We start from the raw sequence: 19,185 nt of genomic DNA on the forward strand, positions 1-19,185 counted from the left end.
CTCATCCCTTTGTGCAGCCCCACTTGGACACTCCTGAGAGCCGTGGCCCCCACCTCAAACACCTGCCCTCATCTTGTCTTGATCTCCTTCGAGTTATGTCTGTAGCCCATTCTGTACCTAAAATACAAGCCCTTCAGAGGTGTCAGATCTGTGTCAGGAGTACACACAGTACCTCCTTCTGACTCTCTCCGCCCACCCGTACGACTGTGGAAGGAGTCCTGCCCTCCAAGGAAAGGGACTAGGGTGCTGGTCCTACCACCGCCTCTTCGGGGTCTTAATTCCCCACTCGTAACAGGAAGCTGTGGGAGCACTTCCTAACTCCGTGATACCATAGCTCTAACCTTCTGTCCTGCACTCCCCGCACTTGTGCCCCAGCCTGTCCCAACCACCCTCTACGCACACAAGGGCACACACTGAAATCTGGTTCTCCACCTGGCATCAGCTTGCCCCCTGATGACGAACACATGCTGACACATGTATACCCACACTGGAGTCACCTCCAAAGTGGCACAGGCAAGGCCACTGAGGAGCAATCCTGACGCAGGGCCTCCTACAGCGGAAATCACGGAGGGAGCCTGGCCTGGGATGCTGGCTTGTTCCCGAAGCTCCATGAATAAAGAAGCAGGCACAGCTGGCCTATTCATAATCAGCATAAAAAATTGATTAGCCCTTTCCAGATTAAACATTATTGTTTCAACGATGAACATAAATCAGGCAGACGTGGAGGGCTTGCCTCCCTCTGCAGCATCAGGTAGACAGCGAGCAGGGGGCAGCAGGAGGAGAGGGGGCTCCTCCCTGGAGAAGGGCGCAGCTCTGAGAAGCTACACGGGACTGCAGACTACCCTCACCCTTGTCCCCACCCCTAGCCTATGAGCTCCAGAGGGGAGATGAGGGAGAAGAGCTCAGCCCCCCACACTCCCTAGAGCTCCCCTCCACCACCATCTAACTGGCTCACAGGCCGAACAGGTCCCGGACTGAAGGGGAGAGGGCAGACTGGTGTGATGTCCGAGGAAAGAACACGGCCCTCAGAGGCAGATTAGGCCTCACAGACCCATCACTGTGGCCTTGAACCCAGGCCCTCCCCTCTGAAATTGAAGCATGGCTTCTGCTCTGGTCAGACAATACCCAGGTTCAGTTCCCAGCTGAGGCGCCGTCCCGCTGCGTGATCCTGAATGAGTTACCTAGCATCTCTGAATCTCAGCCTCCACATCTGGGAAACATGGGGAAACAGACCTCACTGAGCTGTTGGGAGTCTAAAATGAGACCTTGTGTTTGAAAACATCTAACACATTGTAGGGACAGAGAACACTCAATAAACAATCAGTTCCTTGACCTGCTGGGGTTCTCCACCTGCCTGGCCTGCCTCCTCCCCCTGGGAATGCAGGGAGAGGCCCTAACCCACAAGGCTGGGCAACTCTGTGAAGAGCACAGAGCCGCTTTCAGAGAGCAGCAGAACACGGGTTAGGGGTGTGGGTTCTGAACTCAGCCTGCCTTGTGTTCCTGACTCTGCCTCGTGCTCTCTGTGCGACCTCAGGCACGTGACTCAACCTCTCCAGCCTTGGGCAGCTGGAGGGTTGGCGGAGACAACGAATTTCCCTGCCTCCCCTCAGGATTCATCTTCGTCGCCCAGTGTGGCAGCTGGTTTAAGACCACAGTCACCAGCCGCCTTCTCTTCCCTGGACCACGTCTCCACCCCCGCACTGGCAGCACCTGAACTTCCCACAAAACCACCTTCACCAGAGCCCTTGTCTTGGGGCCGTCACTTCTCACACTGTGAACACTAGGTCAAGGTTGGTAATCACATTCACTGTGAGACGGGGCAGGACCTGGGGCTCCTTCAAGCCATCGCTTCCACTCTAGGCCTCACCAGGAGACAGGAAGGAGGCCTCAGAACCACTGCAGTCACATCCAGCCTGCCCACGCCACCAGCCCAGCCCTGAGCAGCCTGCAGGACACTCCCTCCGCTCTCCCTGGGGAGGGGAAGGCAGGCCATGAGTTCTGTTCAAGAAGAGGGGGACCTGCTGCCTCTCTGGCAGTCCCAGAGGGTGTGGGGTCAGCTGTCAGGGCAGCTCCTCCAAGAACAGTGGCTGTGACATTTGTCTTTGGGTATGTGGCCTCCTGACTCACGGGACACTTACTCTGAGCTCCAGGGGGACGGCGAGGGGAAAACAATTGGCCCCGCCCCAGACACAGCTAAAAAGGCTCTGTTCCCCAGATGTGGATGATGGGAAGAGGCTCCTGCCTTGGCCCCTCCATCCATTCCGCACTGCAGGCTGACTCTGCTCAAAATGTCTCCCCTTCAGTCACCAGGGCTTGTACACAGACACACACAAATACATGTATGCATGCATACACACATATACACATACACACAATTAGCTGATTTGACTTAACACTACTTCTCAGACCTGCAGCCTGTGGTGACGCCCTAAAGCCTGCACCAAGGCCACCTCCGAAGCCAAGCTACTGCCCTCCAGGAACCAGCCCGGCTCAGGGTGAGCAGCTGCCGAGCCGAGGGAGGGTTGGTCTTAGGCAACAGAGCTCAGGAGTGGTTCTGCTTCTTTTACCTACATGACTTTGGCTGCTCCTTAACCTCTCAGGGCCTCGGCTCCCTCCTTTGGAAAATTGGAATGGTAAAATCAACCAGCCCTGCAGAATTACTATCAGAGTTAGAAACAACACCTATAAAACATCCAGTCAGTATGTACTACACAGCAAGCAGCAAGCAAACAGACACCGTGGCATACTACCCACAGACATGACTGTGGATGGTGTTCCGCTCTGTCTATCGCAGTGCCTTTTTCTGCCTTGCTGCTTCCTATCCTAGTCCAACTTCAACCTTGGGGTTTAAATGAGAGGGGTCACATCTTGTTCCATCGGCCTGAGAATAGACATCTGCATTTGCTTTCCAGGGCTACCATAACAAATTACCACACGCTGGGGAGCTGGAAACAGCAGAAATGTATTGTCTCGCAGTTCTGACAGCTGGAAGTCTGAGATCCAGGTGCTGGCAGCCTGCTCTTCCTCTGCAGGTTCCAGCGGGGAAGCCTTCCTTGCCTCTTCCTAGTTTCTTGTGGCTGCCAGCAATCTCTGCAGTTCCTTGGTTCGTTGCTGGATCACTCCAACCTTTTCTACCACCATACGTATCATTATGTAAAGGACACCATTCACAGGATTCAGGGTTCGCCCCAATCCAGTGTGAACTCATCTTAAGTTACTTCGTGTCATCTTCTAAAATCTTAGTTCACCCCCTCGGGGTCTAGGTAGGCATGAACCGGGGGAGGAGCAAGGGGAACACTGTTCAACCCAGTACAATGTCTAACTTACGTTAATTGAGTCAGAGTCCTTATCTGGAATTCTACAAAAATGAAACTGGGGTGGGGATGGCCCTCCTAGGGGCAAAGCTGGGAAGAGGTGAGGCTAAGAGCCACCAATGGCAGCTGTTCACGAAGGATGGATCTGTGAATGAAGCTGAGCTGCAGGGAGAAGAGACAAGGAGGAACCGTGGAAGAGCCCCCCCAAACCGACTCTGCCCCAACACTTCCTAAACTTCGGTTACATGACACACTACATCTGCCCTTTGGCCTTAGCTCATTCAAGTGGCAGGTCTGATCCTCGCGACTACGCAAGACCTAATGCACCCATCTGTCATGGCTTGAATTGCGTCCCCCAGGCTTCAGAGTGTGACCTTATTTGGAAGTCGCCCCAGTGCAGATACAATTAGTGAAGAAGAGGTCATGCTGGCATAGAGTGGGTCCTTGTCCAATAGGAGTGTGACCTTACAAAACAGGGAAATTCGGACACAGACAAAAACGCCAGGCACTCGGGGAGAGCACCAGGTGAGCATGAAGGCAGAGATCAGGGCGATGCTTCCGCAAACCAAGGACGCCGAAGGCTTCCCTGCACACCGCCAGAAGCAGGTCACAGGCCTCAGGGGAACCAACCCTGTCCACTGGGTCCTGGACTTCTAGCTACTAGAGCTGTGAGACAACCCACTTTTGTTGTTTAAGCTGCTCCGTTACAGTATTTTGTCACAACAACCCAAGTTCCCTTCCATCCCAGCCCCACTGGTCTTCTCTCAAGCCCTCGTCACCACGCAGCCCAGCCCAGAAGTATGCCCTCATGCTTCTACTCCTTAAGTCTCATTCATCCCTCAAAGGCCAGCCCAAGACCACCTCCTGCAAGAACTCTCTTGTGAACGTCCCCTGAACTTCTCCTGCACCAGTCCCACAGCTGAGCACTTGACTGCTCTGTAATTACTCCCTCTGCGTTTCCTTCTGTTGCCTGGCTCTGGGAGGGCAGGTGAGAGGGACGTGGCTTTAACATTCTTACATCCCCCACAGCACTGGTGCAGAGGCAAGAATGTATCGGCTGCTTGACAAATCTGCATTTGCTAGTGAGCAAAGCAAATGGTAGGCAACTGTCCCGTGTCAGTGAATGGGGCCACCATGAGCCAAGGCCCTGCCTCCACAGAACAGCCCAGACTCAGCAGCTGAGCAGAGGGTCTGGGCACCACCCTGCAAGTCAGACCCCAAAGAGGAGGAATACCCAAGCATGGTCTGTGCATAGAGGGTGAAGTGGTGAGTGCGTGATTATAATCACCCCAACCCAGGCAAGTGGGAGGGCTGGTAGAAGGGTAGAAAGAACACCCTAGAATCCTATCTCCTTGAGGGATAAACTCAGGGAAATGCAGCCTCTTTGAAATCCACAGGACACTACCCAGTCCCACATCGGGTGAAAGCCACGAGAAGCTCTTTGGGCGTCTTTGACAGTAAAACCAGGCCCATTCCTGCGTGCCGACCGTCTCATTCCAGGCCCTGAGCTTCCAGCTGCAAACACAACAACAGTCCAGCGGACGAAACAGGACCAGGCGTCAGGAGGCCTGGGTTCCAGCCCTGCTTCTACCACCCACCAGCTGTGTCGCACTGGGCAAGTGGCTCCCCTCTCGGAGCTCATAAACCACAGAGGCGGGGTGAGATGATTTCTAAACCCTTACCACTTACGAGTTAGCAGTTCTCCTGAACACCACACTTGTGCACAGACGTGCACAGACGTGCACACACACACACACACACACACACACACTACTAGTTGATCTGATTTAACTGGCAAGTCTAAAGCACTGGCCGCTGAAAAAGAGCCGTTGTTTGTCGACTCCCAGGAAGATCCAGGCACCAGGATGTAATCTGAGGTCCCAGGCCCACAGCTCCTGGGATTTGCCACCCAGGCACTGCACTTGAGGTGAGTTAGATCTTTCCATTCTCATCACAGCCCTACTAATGGGAAGGTTCTATCATCAGGCCTGTTTAGAGATGAGCAGACTGAGGCTCAGAAAGTATAAATAATACAATTAGAATACGGTAGTATTTGGGATTGGTGAGAGGCTCTCTGACTCTAAGGCCTATTTCATTGACCTTCATGCCATATGTCTCAGAAACAATCCTTTTACTCCTAGAATCAGACCCTGCCCCTGCCCCTAGCCCAGAGTTCTGATAGCCCCAGATACACCGTCCCACGGCCCTCCACAGGCTCCTACAAGAGTGTCCCAGGGAGAGGTGGAACCAAGACCAAGGCAGCACTGGCTCCCTGTCGACTCCAGGCCCCAGAAAACCATACCGTGAGGTCAGCAGAGGGTCTCAGTGCATGCAGTCCTTTACGAAGCAGTTCCTGTGCAATGGGCAGTGCTCTGAAGGAGCCCCAGGATGAGTGGGAGGAGACTTGCCATCCTGAGGATGTAAATTGAGCACTGAGATGCCCAGAGAACAAGACTGAAGCAAGAGGACCACCCATGGGTCAAGCCAAGTGCTCCGGACGCAGTCCCACCTGGATGGGAGGTCCGTGAAGGTGGCCAAGGGACAAGGGCATTCAAAGTAGCTCATCCGTTCAACTCAGCCACGTTCACTAACATCTGCTAGGTGCAGAGCCCACACAAGGACCCGGGGGGGACTCAAACTGGGAAGCGACACACCTTAGCAGCATGGAGAACTGCACGAGAGCCGCAGCAGCGAACAGAAACACCCGGGGGAAACAGGACGGCCGGTAATCCTGACGGGGGGCGTGAGGAGGCGAGAGAGACAGTTTCACCAGACACTGGGCCTCAGTTCCCATCCGTTGATTAAGTAACAGTGCCTGGTTCAGAGGGTTTTAGTGTGACGTTGATCCCCCTGAAACTATTGAACAGGGTCTGACACCCGGCAAGCATTCAGAGGATGTGTGTGTTGTTGTTAGACCCGGAGCTTAAAAAACGAGAAAGAGCCTGAAGAGTGGGGAAGGAAATGAGCGGCCAGGCCTGGGGGCACACGCGGGTTTAGGGAGGGAAGCCCTGAGTAGCCGAGGGGGGACCGAGGTGGCGCTGAGAGGCGCTGGGAAGGCACGAGGCTGGAGAGCACACGGAGCAGCTCCAGAGTTGCCCCCCGGGGTCTCTCTCTACCCCGCAGGCATGGCAGGGACTCGCTCCAAGCCGGGGAGTATTCACCTGGAAGCTACAGAATGATCGGACTGAAGGTGACTCAGAGAGGGGAGCAGGAGCCCCCAAGGAGGGGAGAAGGGTACAGGGCCGGGGGGAGGGCGGCCCCTGCAGGGTAGAGGCCAGGGCCAGACGGGCCTGGGGAGGAAGAGCCAGTGCCACTGTGCCACCTCAGTCTCTCCCCTCGGTGACTAATGGCGCACCATCCGTCCTGGCTGACATTAATGCTTCCTACCATCCATCTCTCACTCGCTAAATTTCTATCTATGGCCAAAATCGCTCTCTCATAATTGATAAAAATCTCCTTTTGATGTTCGGCATTATTGGGGGAAAATGTGTTTTTATTCTTCCCAATGTTTTTTAATATAAATGTATTTTTTATTGAGAGCTGCTGGGAAGGCTGGGTGAGGCTGAGCCAGGAGGAAGGGGAATGGCCCCCCAACCCCCAGTCCTCCCCACACACAGCTTGGTGGCCGCCAGCTCCTCTGGTTCCATTCCCAGAACACTCGCACCATAGCCTTCTGGGGGACTGTCTGGGGACTGTCTGGGGGGCCAAAGAAACCAAGAGCAGACGAGGGTCCACTGAAGACCAAAGGAAGCAAACCTACAGGTGGCTGAAGCCTTCAATGTAGTCCTCAGCCCAGGCCAGCGGAGCGGCCAGGGGGCGGGAAACAGCGAGCCAGCCTAAGTGAGAGAAGGACGGGAGCAGCTAGATCAGCACTGGAAAGAAAGCAGCAAGGAATATGACGGCATGGGGCATGGGGCATGTGCCACCGGGGAGGGAAAGTTCTCCGCCAGCCAGGGGGCCCCACCGGCCCTTGGGGCAGGAGAGGCTCCTCTCACCCCTCTGCCCTAAGCACTTCCCCAGCTCTAGTCCAACCCAGGGCATCTTCATCCCTGCCTGCACCCCACACCCAGCTCCTCCCAGGACAAGAGAAGCTGTATCCAGCTGCCACTTGGCAGGTGAGAAAGGCTGGGTGGGTCCTGAACATTAGCACAGCCACCAACATGTGACCCTGGGCCCCCAGGGCTTTTCCTCCACCCCCCTCCTCCATGGAGTCAGCAGCAGGTGCTGCTAATGGACCTCTGTATACCACAGATGTGAAAACATCTTGGATGAGCTGCCAGTAGTCCTGCAGAGTGAGGGTCATGGGGAGGGAGGAGAGGCCGTCTGGAAGCCTGGGGCAGGCTCCTCCTGGGGAAGCTTGGGGCAGGTTTCTAACGGTGGGAGGGAAGGCGCTGGCCCCTGGACGGAATGCTGGGTACTGATCAGGGAGGGGAAAAGAGGATTCTTCTGCTGGCTCCGCCCCTCTTACCGTCCCCGTTGAACCGTTAGATGTAGTCGAACTTCCGTATGACTCAATTTTCTGTCCTTTGGTTGTGTCTTTGTTTCTCCAAACCTTTGTTGTATTCAAACTTGGTTGTGGGAGAAGGCACAGTGTTTCCACCTATGCCTCCATCTTGGCGGAAGTCTGGAGGCATAGGTAGAAACACTGTGCCTTCTCCCACAACCAAGTTTGAATACAACAAAGGTTTGGAGAAACAAAGACACAACCAAAGGACAGAAAATTGAATCATACGGAAGTTCGACTACATCTAACGGTTCAACGGGGACGGTAAGAGGGGCGGAGCCAGCAGAAGAATCCTCTTTTCCCCTCCCTGATCAGTACCCAGCATTCCGTCCAGGGGCCAGCGCCTTCCCTCCCACCGTTAGAAACCTGCCCCAAGCTTCCCCAGGAGGAGCCTGCCCCAGGCTTCCAGACGGCCTCTCCTCCCTCCCCATGACCCTCACTCTGCAGGACTACTGGCAGCTCATCCAAGATGTTTTCACATCTGTGGTATACAGAGGTCCATTAGCAGCACCTGCTGCTGACTCCATGGAGGAGGGGGGTGGAGGAAAAGCCCTGGGGGCCCAGGGTCACATGTTGGTGGCTGTGCTAATGTTCAGGACCCACCCAGCCTTTCTCACCTGCCAAGTGGCAGCTGGATACAGCTTCTCTTGTCCTGGGAGGAGCTGGGTGTGGGGTGCAGGCAGGGATGAAGATGCCCTGGGTTGGACTAGAGCTGGGGAAGTGCTTAGGGCAGAGGGGTGAGAGGNTAATTACATTAGCCAAGACCAAAATGAAGGAGAGAATCCTAGAAGCAGCAAGGGATAAGGGGACAGTCACCTACAAAGGAGTACCCATCAGACTGTCAGCAGATTTCTCAAAAGAGACCTTACAGGCAAGAAGGGGCTGGAAAGAAGTATTCTAAGTCATGAAATCCAAAGACCTACAGCCAAGATTGGTTCATCCAGCAAAACTTTCATTTAGAATGGAAGGACAGATAAAGCGCTTCTCAGATAAGGTAAAATTCAAGGAGTTCATCATCACCAAGCCCTTATTATATGAAATGTTAAAGGGACTTATATAAGAAAAAGAAGATGAAAAATATGAACAGTGAAAGGACAGCCAATTCACAGTTATTAACAACCACACCTAAAACAAAAGCAAACCAAGAGGACAGCTAGAACAGGAGTGGAACCATAGAAATGAAGAACACATGGAGGGTTAGAAACAGGGGGGTGGGAGGGGGAGAAGGGGGGAGAAGGCACAGAAAATAGCATAGATGGTAGGTAGAAAATAGATAGGGGGGAGGGCAAGAATAGTGGGGGAAATATAGAATCCAAAGAACTTGAGACACGTGGTTATAAACTAAGGGGGGGAGAATGGTGGGGGAGGGAGGGTGCGGGTGGAGGGCATTGAAGGGGGGGAATAGAACAACTGTAATGGTATAATCAATAAAATATATTTTTTAAAAAAAAGAGGATTCTTCTGGCAAAATAGTATCTGGGACAGAGAACTGTACCAGGTATTGGAAAGCCTGGGTAAAGATCCAACTCTACCATTTATTGTCAGATGGACCATCCAACATAACACAGAAATAAGGGCCAATATTTGCTGGCCATTTGCTCTGTGCCAGGCACGCTCTATGTACTCCACATTCATTAGTTCATTAATCCCTGCACCTAGCCTATGTGGCAGATGCTGTTAGTATCCCAATCCTACAGATGAGGAAACTGAGAGACAGAAGATACAAAACATTCCCAAGGTCACAAATGAATAAAACAACAGGCAGTTTGGCTCCTGCCCACCTCCAAGGCTCAATGGGAAGTTTGAATGTCATGGATGCAGGACCAGGGTATAAATGTATAGTCCTAACCAAGGGCCATGTGGGGAACTATGAGGCTTAATTGTAGGTATGAACTTGGATTATTCTGCTGTTTCTATAAGAGTGTTTTTGGATGAGATTTACATTTAAATCTGTGGATTTTGAGAAAAGCAGATTGCCCTCCACTAGGTGGGTGGGCCTCACCCAATCAGTTGAAGGCCTGACTAGAACAAGACAGACCTCCCAGAGCAAGAGGGGATTCTGCCAGCAAACAGCCTTCAGACTTGAACTATGACATAAGCTCTCCTGGGTCTCCATTCTGATGGCCCACTCTGAAGATTCTGACTTGCCAGCCTTCCTAAGTGCATAAGCCAATTCCTTAAAATCAGTCAATCAATCTCTCTCTACACTTATTTATCCTACACACACACACATATCCCTTGGCTCTGTTTCTATGACTCACAGAAGAATGAAATCCAGCCCTGGGAGAGCTACCACAACCTGGAGGGAGGGATGCCCAGTGGGGGGCCTTTCCTGGTTCCCATGAAGGTTTCCAGCAGAGGGCCTGTGTGCAGGCCCGCAGAGGTGATGAGGGTCCTCCCAGAGCCTGCCATGCACTATCCATGCCCACCACCCTGTCCTCCGCCCCCAAGGCCTCCACAAAAGCCCCTGCTCTCGTCTCTGCACTGCTCCTCCCAGTGTTCCCGCCCCCTGGAACCCCTCGCACAGGCCAGGTGGTCTCCTGCCACACCCTCCACCTTCCACCTTTGCTCCTGTCAGTCCTGACACCAACAGTATCTTTTCTGTCACCTTGCCAAGCTTGATAAATGATTGCTGTTCTTGAGAGATCTTCCTTTTGTCTTTTCTAAACTTTTGCTCACATCTTGAGTGAAATGTGACAAAAATGTCAGCCTCCGCCTGCACCTGTAGGTGCATATGAAACAATGAGGTGTGCATTTTCCAATCTGATGCACAATGGTTCTCTTCCACATTTTCACAGCCACTCCAAATGGTCCATCAAGAACATTGAGCACCCGCCACATCCAAGACTATCCTTGGGTACTATGGGAAGCTGCAAAACAAGGTCAAGTCTAGATCCCCACCCCATGGAGCTCAGTGGTACACCACTAGTTAAATATGTTTCAGAGTACACAAGTCGAACCCTGATATCCCACCACCAGTATAAGCAGTGCCCCTAACAAAGATATTTCTGTGTCCACTCCAGTAGCTGACCTGATTCCTTCGGTTTTTCATAGAATTTCAGAGGTAGAAAGAAACTTATCTGATCCAACTATATCCCAGAATAACAAAACTGAATTATTTACTAAAATATATCATAATGAGACTGGATACTCTGTATGTGTTGAGGAGGGAGGAGGGAAAGAGGGGTACGTGTGTACGTCCACGACGAAGAGAACCGTGTCAGTGCAGCTGACAACTCTCCCCTCTCGTCCTAAACCCCTCTGGAGCTCCTATCCCCAAGCTCTCCACCAAACCATACACCTCCCTGCCTCTACCGTTCCCCCCTATAAGGAGGACGTCACCTCCCATACTACTATATCTGTCCCCATTTCATCCCACTTTGCTCAGATCCTTCTCCAAGTTCTCCTCACCCATGGGCTCATGTTATGAGAAGAATATGCAAAGACCCTTCATGATGTGACTTCAGTCCCAACTTGCAACCTCAGCTCCGCTACTCACCAGCCAGAATGCCAAATTCTAGTCAACAAGACTAGTCACCGAGCACTCTGTGCTTTATGCTTCCCAGCGCCTGCACCTTTGCTTGGCCCATCATATTCATCAGTAGCCCTCTCCTCCAACCTCCATCTCCCCGCCGTCTCCCCCAGCTTCGGGAGCCTGGGTCAGAGGCCACCTGCTTCAGAAAGCTCCCATCCACCCAAATGTAACCTCTCTCCCCTCCTCCCATTCCTATTCCCCTTCCACACACAACCCCCTCCCTCTCTCTCCTGCAAGCTCCGTGGGCACTCACATAGCCAGCTATTACATAGCCAGTGATGAGTGCACCTCCCCATGGCCCCAGACTACAGGGGCCAGAATGACGTCTTGGCTGAACCCACAGCTTCCAGCACTGTGCACCTTTCACTAAATACTAGTTGCTTGGATAACAGAGACAAGAAATGGAAGAAGGGCAAGATGTTGAAACCAAGATGAAGGGAAGGACTTCAGGCTGATAGAGTCTGCAGGGGGCCTCAGAAGACTCCTAACCCAGATGAGGAAGGTGTAAGGATGGGTAGATGGTCACTGTGAAGAATCCCACCAGGCCCTCCATCAGAGCCGAACACTCCTACAGACCAGGGTAGCCAACAGCCTCGTGGCTTAGGCCTCGTCTGTCCTATGCAGAGTGCAGAGGTGCCGGCCTTCACTCTTTTCACAGTAGAGACCATGCCCAGGAGTAGAAAGAACCTTGAGTCCCATCCACCTGACAGGGCTCCCCTCAGCAGGGAAGGGTCAAGTCTTAAGCACCCCTCCCTCAGAGTGATTCTCAGGCTCAGGCGCCATCTGCTGGCCATGGTCAGCATGGCACCAGGACCCACAGCCTCAGGGGCAGCCAGAGGACCAAGCCTGAGACCATCTCCAACCCACTGCAGATCCGGGTCACTTTTGAGAGTGCAGAAATGACCCCATCTCCTAGAGTTGGGGGCTCCCAATTGCTTCCCAGAATCAGTTCTTCAGAACTTAAGCCTAACATTCATGTTGAAAGGAAGAACATAAGATTCTTTCTGGTANCCCTCAGGGTGATTCTCAGGCTCAGGCGCCATCTGCTGGCCACAGTCAGCATGGCACCAGGACCCACAGCCTCAGGGGCAGCCAGAGGACCAAGCCTGAGACCATCTCCAACCCACTGCAGATCCGGGTCACTTTTGAGAGTGCAGAAATGACCCCATCTCCTAGAGTTGGGGGCTCCCAATTGCTTCCCAGAATCAGTTCTTCAGAACTTAAGCCTAACATTCATGTTGAAAGGAAGAACATAAGATTCTTTCTGGTAACACTAGCTGAGAAACTTCTAAGACACAGCATGCAAACACATAGAAAACCGATTTCCAAAAGGATTTCTGCCACACAGAAGTTTTGTTACATAGAAGACTGAGCACTGGGCTGGGAGTCAGAAGATCCAAGGTCTCGTGCTACAGCTCACGTGCCCCTCACTGAGCTCTGCAGGTTCCGTCCCCATCCCCCACCCACCCCCCACTGGCTGCACACTTCCTACCTAAGCCAATCCCTGTGCCAGGGTGGTATCCCTTCACTTGCCCTCACCTCTACACTGATGGCACTGGCTGTGGTCCAGGGGTGGGGCTGACCAGACCCAACATAAACCACGGGCCGAGATGGAGACGTAGATAGACACACTGTGCCTCCTCGCACAACCAAAATAAGGACAACAAAAATTGAGAAAGGAAATGACAACCAGAACTGACAGAATATTGAACTGTATGGAAGCCGGACAGCCAAGGAGCTGAAATAGACACATTCATCAAGACTGGTAGGCAGGGCGGAGTCAGGCAGCTGAACAGAGAGGGGTTGTGGCACAAGAAGCGGTGACACCAGGTGCACAGGATACAGCAGGAAGACCCTGGGCACAGAGTGGCAACAGCAGACCCAGCAAGGCGGCGACTGAGAAGCGGGGCACCGCACACAAGGCGACTGGCTGACCTGAAGGCAGTCCCACATTCGAGTGCAGGTAACTAGGGAGCGAGACAGATCGTGCAATCCAGGATCATAGCGCCAGGAGATAAAGCCTCAAAACACTGATTGAAAATACAGGGGAGGCAAGAGGGTGCTGGAAAGAAGTATTCCAAGTCATGAAATCCAAAGACCTACATCCAAGATTGCTCTATCCAGCAAAGCTTTCATTCAGAATGGAAGGGCAGATAAAGCACTTCTTAGATAAGATCAAGTTGAAGGAGTTTATCATCACCAAGCCCTTACTATATGAAATGGTAAAGGGACTTATCTAAGAAAAAGAAGATAAAAAATATGAACAGTGAAGGACAGCAAACTCAAAGTTATTAACAACCACACCTAAAACAAAAGTAAACTAAGTGGACAGCTAGATCAGGAGTGGAACCATAGAAATGAAGAACACATGGAGGGTTAGCAACAGGGGAGTGAGAGGAGGAGAGGGGGTGAAGGTACAGAGAATAAGTAGCATAGATGGTAGGTAGAAAATAAACAGGGGGGGCAGGGATAGTATGGAAAATGTAAAAGCTAAAGAACTTAAGACACATGGACATGAACTAAAGGGGGATAATGGGGGAAGGGGTGTGCAGAGTGGAGGGGAATGAGGGAGAAAATGGGATAACTATAATAACATAATCAATAAAATATATTTTTAAATAAACCATGGGCCCAGAGAGCTGCCACCTTGCTCTCATTGCCCATGCCCACCCCACACCAGGACCTCTCAGGCCAGTCCTATCTGCCTGGGACAGGGATTGGTCTGAGAGCATGAGTGACCCTCTAAGCCCTCTGCTAATGAGAGGGGTCCCCAAGAGGCTTAGCTGTAATCAACCAGCACAGGTGGGAACAGACCAGCCTCAAGCTCCTGTCTAGCCCCCTCCCCTCTTTTCATGCTGAGATTTCAGGGCACCCCTGCAGTTGTTGAATCCAGGCAACCTCCGAGCTCATCCAAGGACGTGGACCTAGAAGGAAGATGGTCTTGTGCAACATCGGCTCCTTTCAACCATGCCCCTGCAGCCAGTGACCAAACGGAGCTCCCCCTGAGGGTCCCTGGGTAGTCATGGAGCCCAAGATCCATGGGGCCGCTCAAAGAGCTTCTCGGGAGGAGAGCTGCTCCCTGAGCAGTGTCAAGGCAGGAAGAGGAGGAAAGTGCACAGTGAGTGACTTCCCCCCGCCCTCCACCCCCATCCCCACCCACCCTGCTCCCCGCACAGCCCCTTTCCCCGCCCTCCACCCACAGACTGAGAAAGTGTGTCACCAGGGAACAAATGCCATCTTCCCAGGAGGGAGGAGGAGGAGAGATGGGGAGGGAAGACTTCGACTGTGTGCCTGTGGGGGCTGGGGTAAGAAACCAGAGGTTTCTGAGCTTCCCAGCTGTGAAGGACGCCCCCACAGAACCGTGACCTTGACGTTGGCCCCTCTTTCTCAGAAGGCTCAAGACAGCCTGTGTGGGGCAGGAGCCACCAACCACCACGTTCAGAAGTACTTGGCCGGGGGACCTGGAGAAGAGGCCCTGGAGATCCAGATGAAAGCTTCCAACCCCAAACATCCTTTGGCCAGCTGGGTGGGCCCACCATGACTGCAAACACCCCAAACTTCTCGCCTCGCTCCCCCTGACCTACAGAGAGCCACTGACCTGCTCTTGCTGCCCTCCTCCAGTTCCGCACAGACAAGTCAGCCCCCAAGGGTTAATCTGCTGGCTTTCCTCCCTGGCAGTCGCCCCCACTGAGCTGCCACATGCCAGCCATGATGCACTTCACACTGTTATTATAGTGATTTATTTAGTTTTAATTTGGGGGTGAATCTTGTACTATAAGAAGCAAGAGGCCAACAGTCTTGGGGAGAAGCAAAGCCATGTGTGGGCCCCCACGGTGCCAATCCTGGCCCCTCTGCCTGGGGCCCTTCCATGCTCACTCTGCTCCTCCCAGCCTGCAGCCTGCTCCTGACTCCAGCCCTAACTGGGGTTTCACCTTCACTTGACCTCCCCCATTTTGGAGATGTTCCTCAGTGGGAAGGGAGTCCACAGAGGTTTCTATGCTCCCCCAGCCCATGTGCTCCAGGCCCCCTCCAGGCCAGTGGGACATCTTTGGCTACATACTGGTCACCTGGTACTGGCTCTGCATTAGGGGACAAAGAGCCAGGACCAGCTCCATGCACATCAGAGGAATGGAACACTGGTCTTCATGAAACCTCTGCCCCTACTCTCCACTCTGCCCTGAGCAGCCTAAGGAAGTTGTCACTCGTTCATCCATTGGTTCACTAAACAAACACTGGCACCTACTCTATACCAGATACTGTTCTGGTGCTGTACACACAGGGCAAGAGGACCCTCCTGGTCTTCCTCCCTAAGGACTTTAGAACTGGCAACGAAATCACCTAAGGGCAACTAACGAAGCCACAAGACGCACAAGCAGAGGAAGCACAGTTGTACAGAGGGTTGCAGATTTCACAGGAGAGCTGGGCTTTGGCCAGGACACCCAGCACTGGGTCTGGCACTTGGTGGATGGATGGATAGAGGCACGAAAGCTCTACAAACACAAGAAACCACGTGCCAGGGAGAGAGAGGGTGAAGACAGTCCCGGCAGACAGAAGGTCACAGGCTAGGCACTGAGGGTGCACAGTGAAGCTGAGTAGCAGCTAGTACTGGCTGAGCGCCTGCCCTGGGCCAGGGATGGCACTAAAGCACTTTATATTCATGATCTCTTCTCCCCTCACAGCACCCCTAAGAGGTAGACACCATGCCCCCTTTTACAGGTGAGGAAAGTGAGGAACCAGAAAAATAACATGTGCAGGGTCCATGTCCCTGGCATCAGAGCCCAAACGCAGGAGCCCCCGTACCCCGCCCAGATATGGTCATGAAACAGACAGGCAACTTGCAGGGATGGGTGGACCTCAAAAGCCCAGCGAAGGATTTTATTCGAGAGCAGATGGGAGGCATCAAGGGTTGTAAACTAATCTTGGGGAAGGTATTAGCTGGTTGAGGCTTGACTTTAAGATCATGTGGCTCAGGAAAAATTCTAAAAGACCCAGAAAATTCTCTATCACAGAGGTGTCAACTAAAATAATAGGTGAGGGGGGAGAGAAATTGTTTTTAGTACAGTATAGATCTTTAAAGTCCCCTCAAATTATAGCACAAAATTCGTAGCCCTGAGCCTGACCCACAGCTCAGCAACCTGCAGACAGATGCTCAAGCCCCTCCCTGTCCCCAGAACAGGCCCCCAAGGGTCCAGGCCACTGTGCCCAGTTTAGGGTCTACACATCCTGCAGGTCACTAGCACGAGTCCAAAGGCACGTACCCAGGGCCGTGGACGGAAAGGCCCTTCTCCCCTTTCTCTGTTGCTCTACATGTCAGAATAAAGACCAGAAAAGTGGCGTTGGAGGAGGAAGGTTTTAGCCCTTGGGAGGAAGCACTGTTATAATTAGAGATGACTAACAAAAGAAGAGGCCACCTCAGGCAGCAGACGAGAGAATAAGCTTCCTGTCACTGGAGGTAATCAAGCAGAGGCTGGTGACTGCCTGCCAGAGATCTTCTAGAAAAGCCAAGGCATGGATCTGGATAGTCTACCGATAGGACCATAGAGCAGTGTGCTGGAATCACTCACTAACGTGCCCTTGGACACGTTACCTTAGCACCTAAGCCTCCACCCCTCGTCGGCAAAATGGGGTTAATAACAGTACCTACCACACGCGTTTGCCTGAGGATTAAGCGAGATAACACAGGGAACATGGCACAGCTGGCAGCACACGGGAAACCGAACAGTGAATAGATATTATTAGGTTGAACCATACGAATCACACTGGGTTGCAGGTCAAAAGAGTAGAATATCAACTCTCTCATATGGTTCAACTAATCTTTTTTACTGCAGGTCACAAAGGTTCCTTCTAACCTCTCAGATCAGACCACTGGAAGCTGCATGACGTGTGGCTCCACAGCAGTGGCAGATCCCCAGCACCTGTCAGAGACAACTCTGCCTGGACCTTTTCAGAAGTACACCATCCCGGGGCCCACGCTCCTGGCTGAGGCCGGTACCTCTTTGCCCAGGTCCTCGCGGATGACCTGGCGGACCTCTTGCATGCTGCTCTGTGGGGCCTGGCTGTGTAGCACCTTCAGCGTGCTGGTGTACTCCTGGGGCAGCAGGTACTCCAGTGCCGCCAGGTGCTGGCCCACCTTGATGAAGGTGCCTCGGTTGGCGCAGCAGAGCTCACAGAGACGCCTGGCAGAACGGAGGTGCACCTGCAGGGAGACAGGCCAGGACCAGAGAGGTGTGAGTGCACACTGCCCAGTGGACACTGTTCCCCTGCTCCCGCTGCTTGAAGACCCTGATTTACGTCCCTACCCCACCCCTAGTACACATACAAACACAGGCACGTGTACACACACACTCCTTCATTCACCTTCCCATGAGCTGGGTGTTCCTGATTTTCTTTCCATCAAATTTACCTGATCTGGGTCCCAGTCCCTCAGAAATGAGTGTTTGTTCAAGGCTTTTAACCAAATCTAATTGACTAATGATTCACTCAAGGGTACATGGAGCTAATGCATTTGCCACCCAGCCCTCAGACACACTAATAATACTATCTGTTTGGAGGCCTACAATTTATAAAATGTGGTCACATGCGTCATTTCTTTTCATTCTACAGGAGCTCAGGAAGCAGGTGTTGGTGTCTTTGAAGATAAGGAACTCAGATGGTTTGTTTATAAAGCAATAGCTGATAAATATCAAAAACAGGGGCTCTAGAAAATACTCCAAACCTAGGGCTCTTTTAACTTAGTAAACTTTTGCAGTGGTCTCATATGAACTGGGGCAAAAAGTTTTCCGGCACATGGAGCAGGCAGCTAGCAGGCTGTCGGGGACAAGGCAGTCTTAACTTGTGACCTGATGCCCACCTGTCCTTCCAGAGCTGGAGGTGGCCCCCATCTGTCCCCAGGCTCTGCATCCCCAGACATCACCCCAACTCAGCTGAGGGTCCTGGAACTCAGCAGGCCCTGCCTTCCTGGAGCTACACCTCCCGAGGGAAGATGGGGCCATGAGCACACAGAAAGACAGGGGGTCCAGAGAGCTGTGGGGACCTGGTACCTCTTCCACCCATGACGTCAACCAAGAGAGGGTGCATGTCCATGATGGACTCAGCCTCTCCTGAGTGCTATGAAAAATGCTGACATGAGTAAGTACATATTGGAGGCAATAAACCACATGAAGAGTTAAATGGCAGTTGGTAACATACATGAAAGAAATATTCAGGACTTCCAGCCAAGATGGAGGCATAGGTGGAAACACTGTACCTCCTCGCACAACCAAATTTAAAGACAACAAAGATCTAGAAACAAAAACACAACCAAACAGACAGAAAAGTAAACTGTACTGAAGTCCAACAACAATGAACCATTCATCCAGATTCGTAAGAGGGGCAGAGTTGGCGGTGGTGGAGCGGGGTCCCGGCAGGAGGAGGCGGTGATTGGCAACCCTGGCAGGTGCAGGTGGAAACCCAGTAAGGCTCGCAAGCCAGTTGGCTGACCGTGGTCACACATTCACACAAAGATAAACCAGGCAGGTTTAAAAACAGTCAGTGAGACCGCACAACCCAGGGCCCCAGTGACAGGAAATAAAACCTAAAAGCACCAATTGAAAAAACTTTCGGGGGCTGAGGTGCCGGAAGAGACTCCTAGTCCCACAAGAGAGTTTGTTGGGGAGACCCACAGGGTCCTAGAATGTACACAAGCCCACCCACCCAGGGAACCAACACCAGAAGGGCCCAATTTGCTTGTGGGAAGCAGCAGAAGGGACTGAAATCCAAGAGAGTAGAAAAAAACACCATTTCTCCCTCTCTGGCCCCTCCCCCAGTCACAACCCAGCAACTGGGCTGACCCA

At 52.6% G+C, this 19,185-nt stretch overlaps 1 protein-coding gene across 3 annotated transcripts in view; it reads right to left on the reverse strand.

Annotated features, from left to right (window-relative positions):
• The window catches only part of ADCK1 (aarF domain containing kinase 1), a 118,701-nt gene that overhangs the window by 53,734 nt on the left and 45,782 nt on the right, over positions 1–19,185 (reverse strand). For all 3 annotated transcript variants that reach the window (XM_037031500.1, XM_037031498.1, XM_037031499.1), the window contains one exon: positions 17,346–17,549. In XM_037031500.1, coding sequence (XP_036887395.1) covers positions 17,346–17,390 — 45 coding nt within the window. In that variant the 5' untranslated portion in view covers positions 17,391–17,549. The remainder of the gene's footprint in view (positions 1–17,345; positions 17,550–19,185) is intronic.

This window comes from Sturnira hondurensis, unplaced genomic scaffold (assembly GCF_014824575.4).
Source record: "Sturnira hondurensis isolate 20B ecotype Veracruz unplaced genomic scaffold, ASM1482457v3 Scaffold0021143, whole genome shotgun sequence".
Classification (NCBI taxonomy): Eukaryota; Metazoa; Chordata; class Mammalia; order Chiroptera; family Phyllostomidae; genus Sturnira; species Sturnira hondurensis.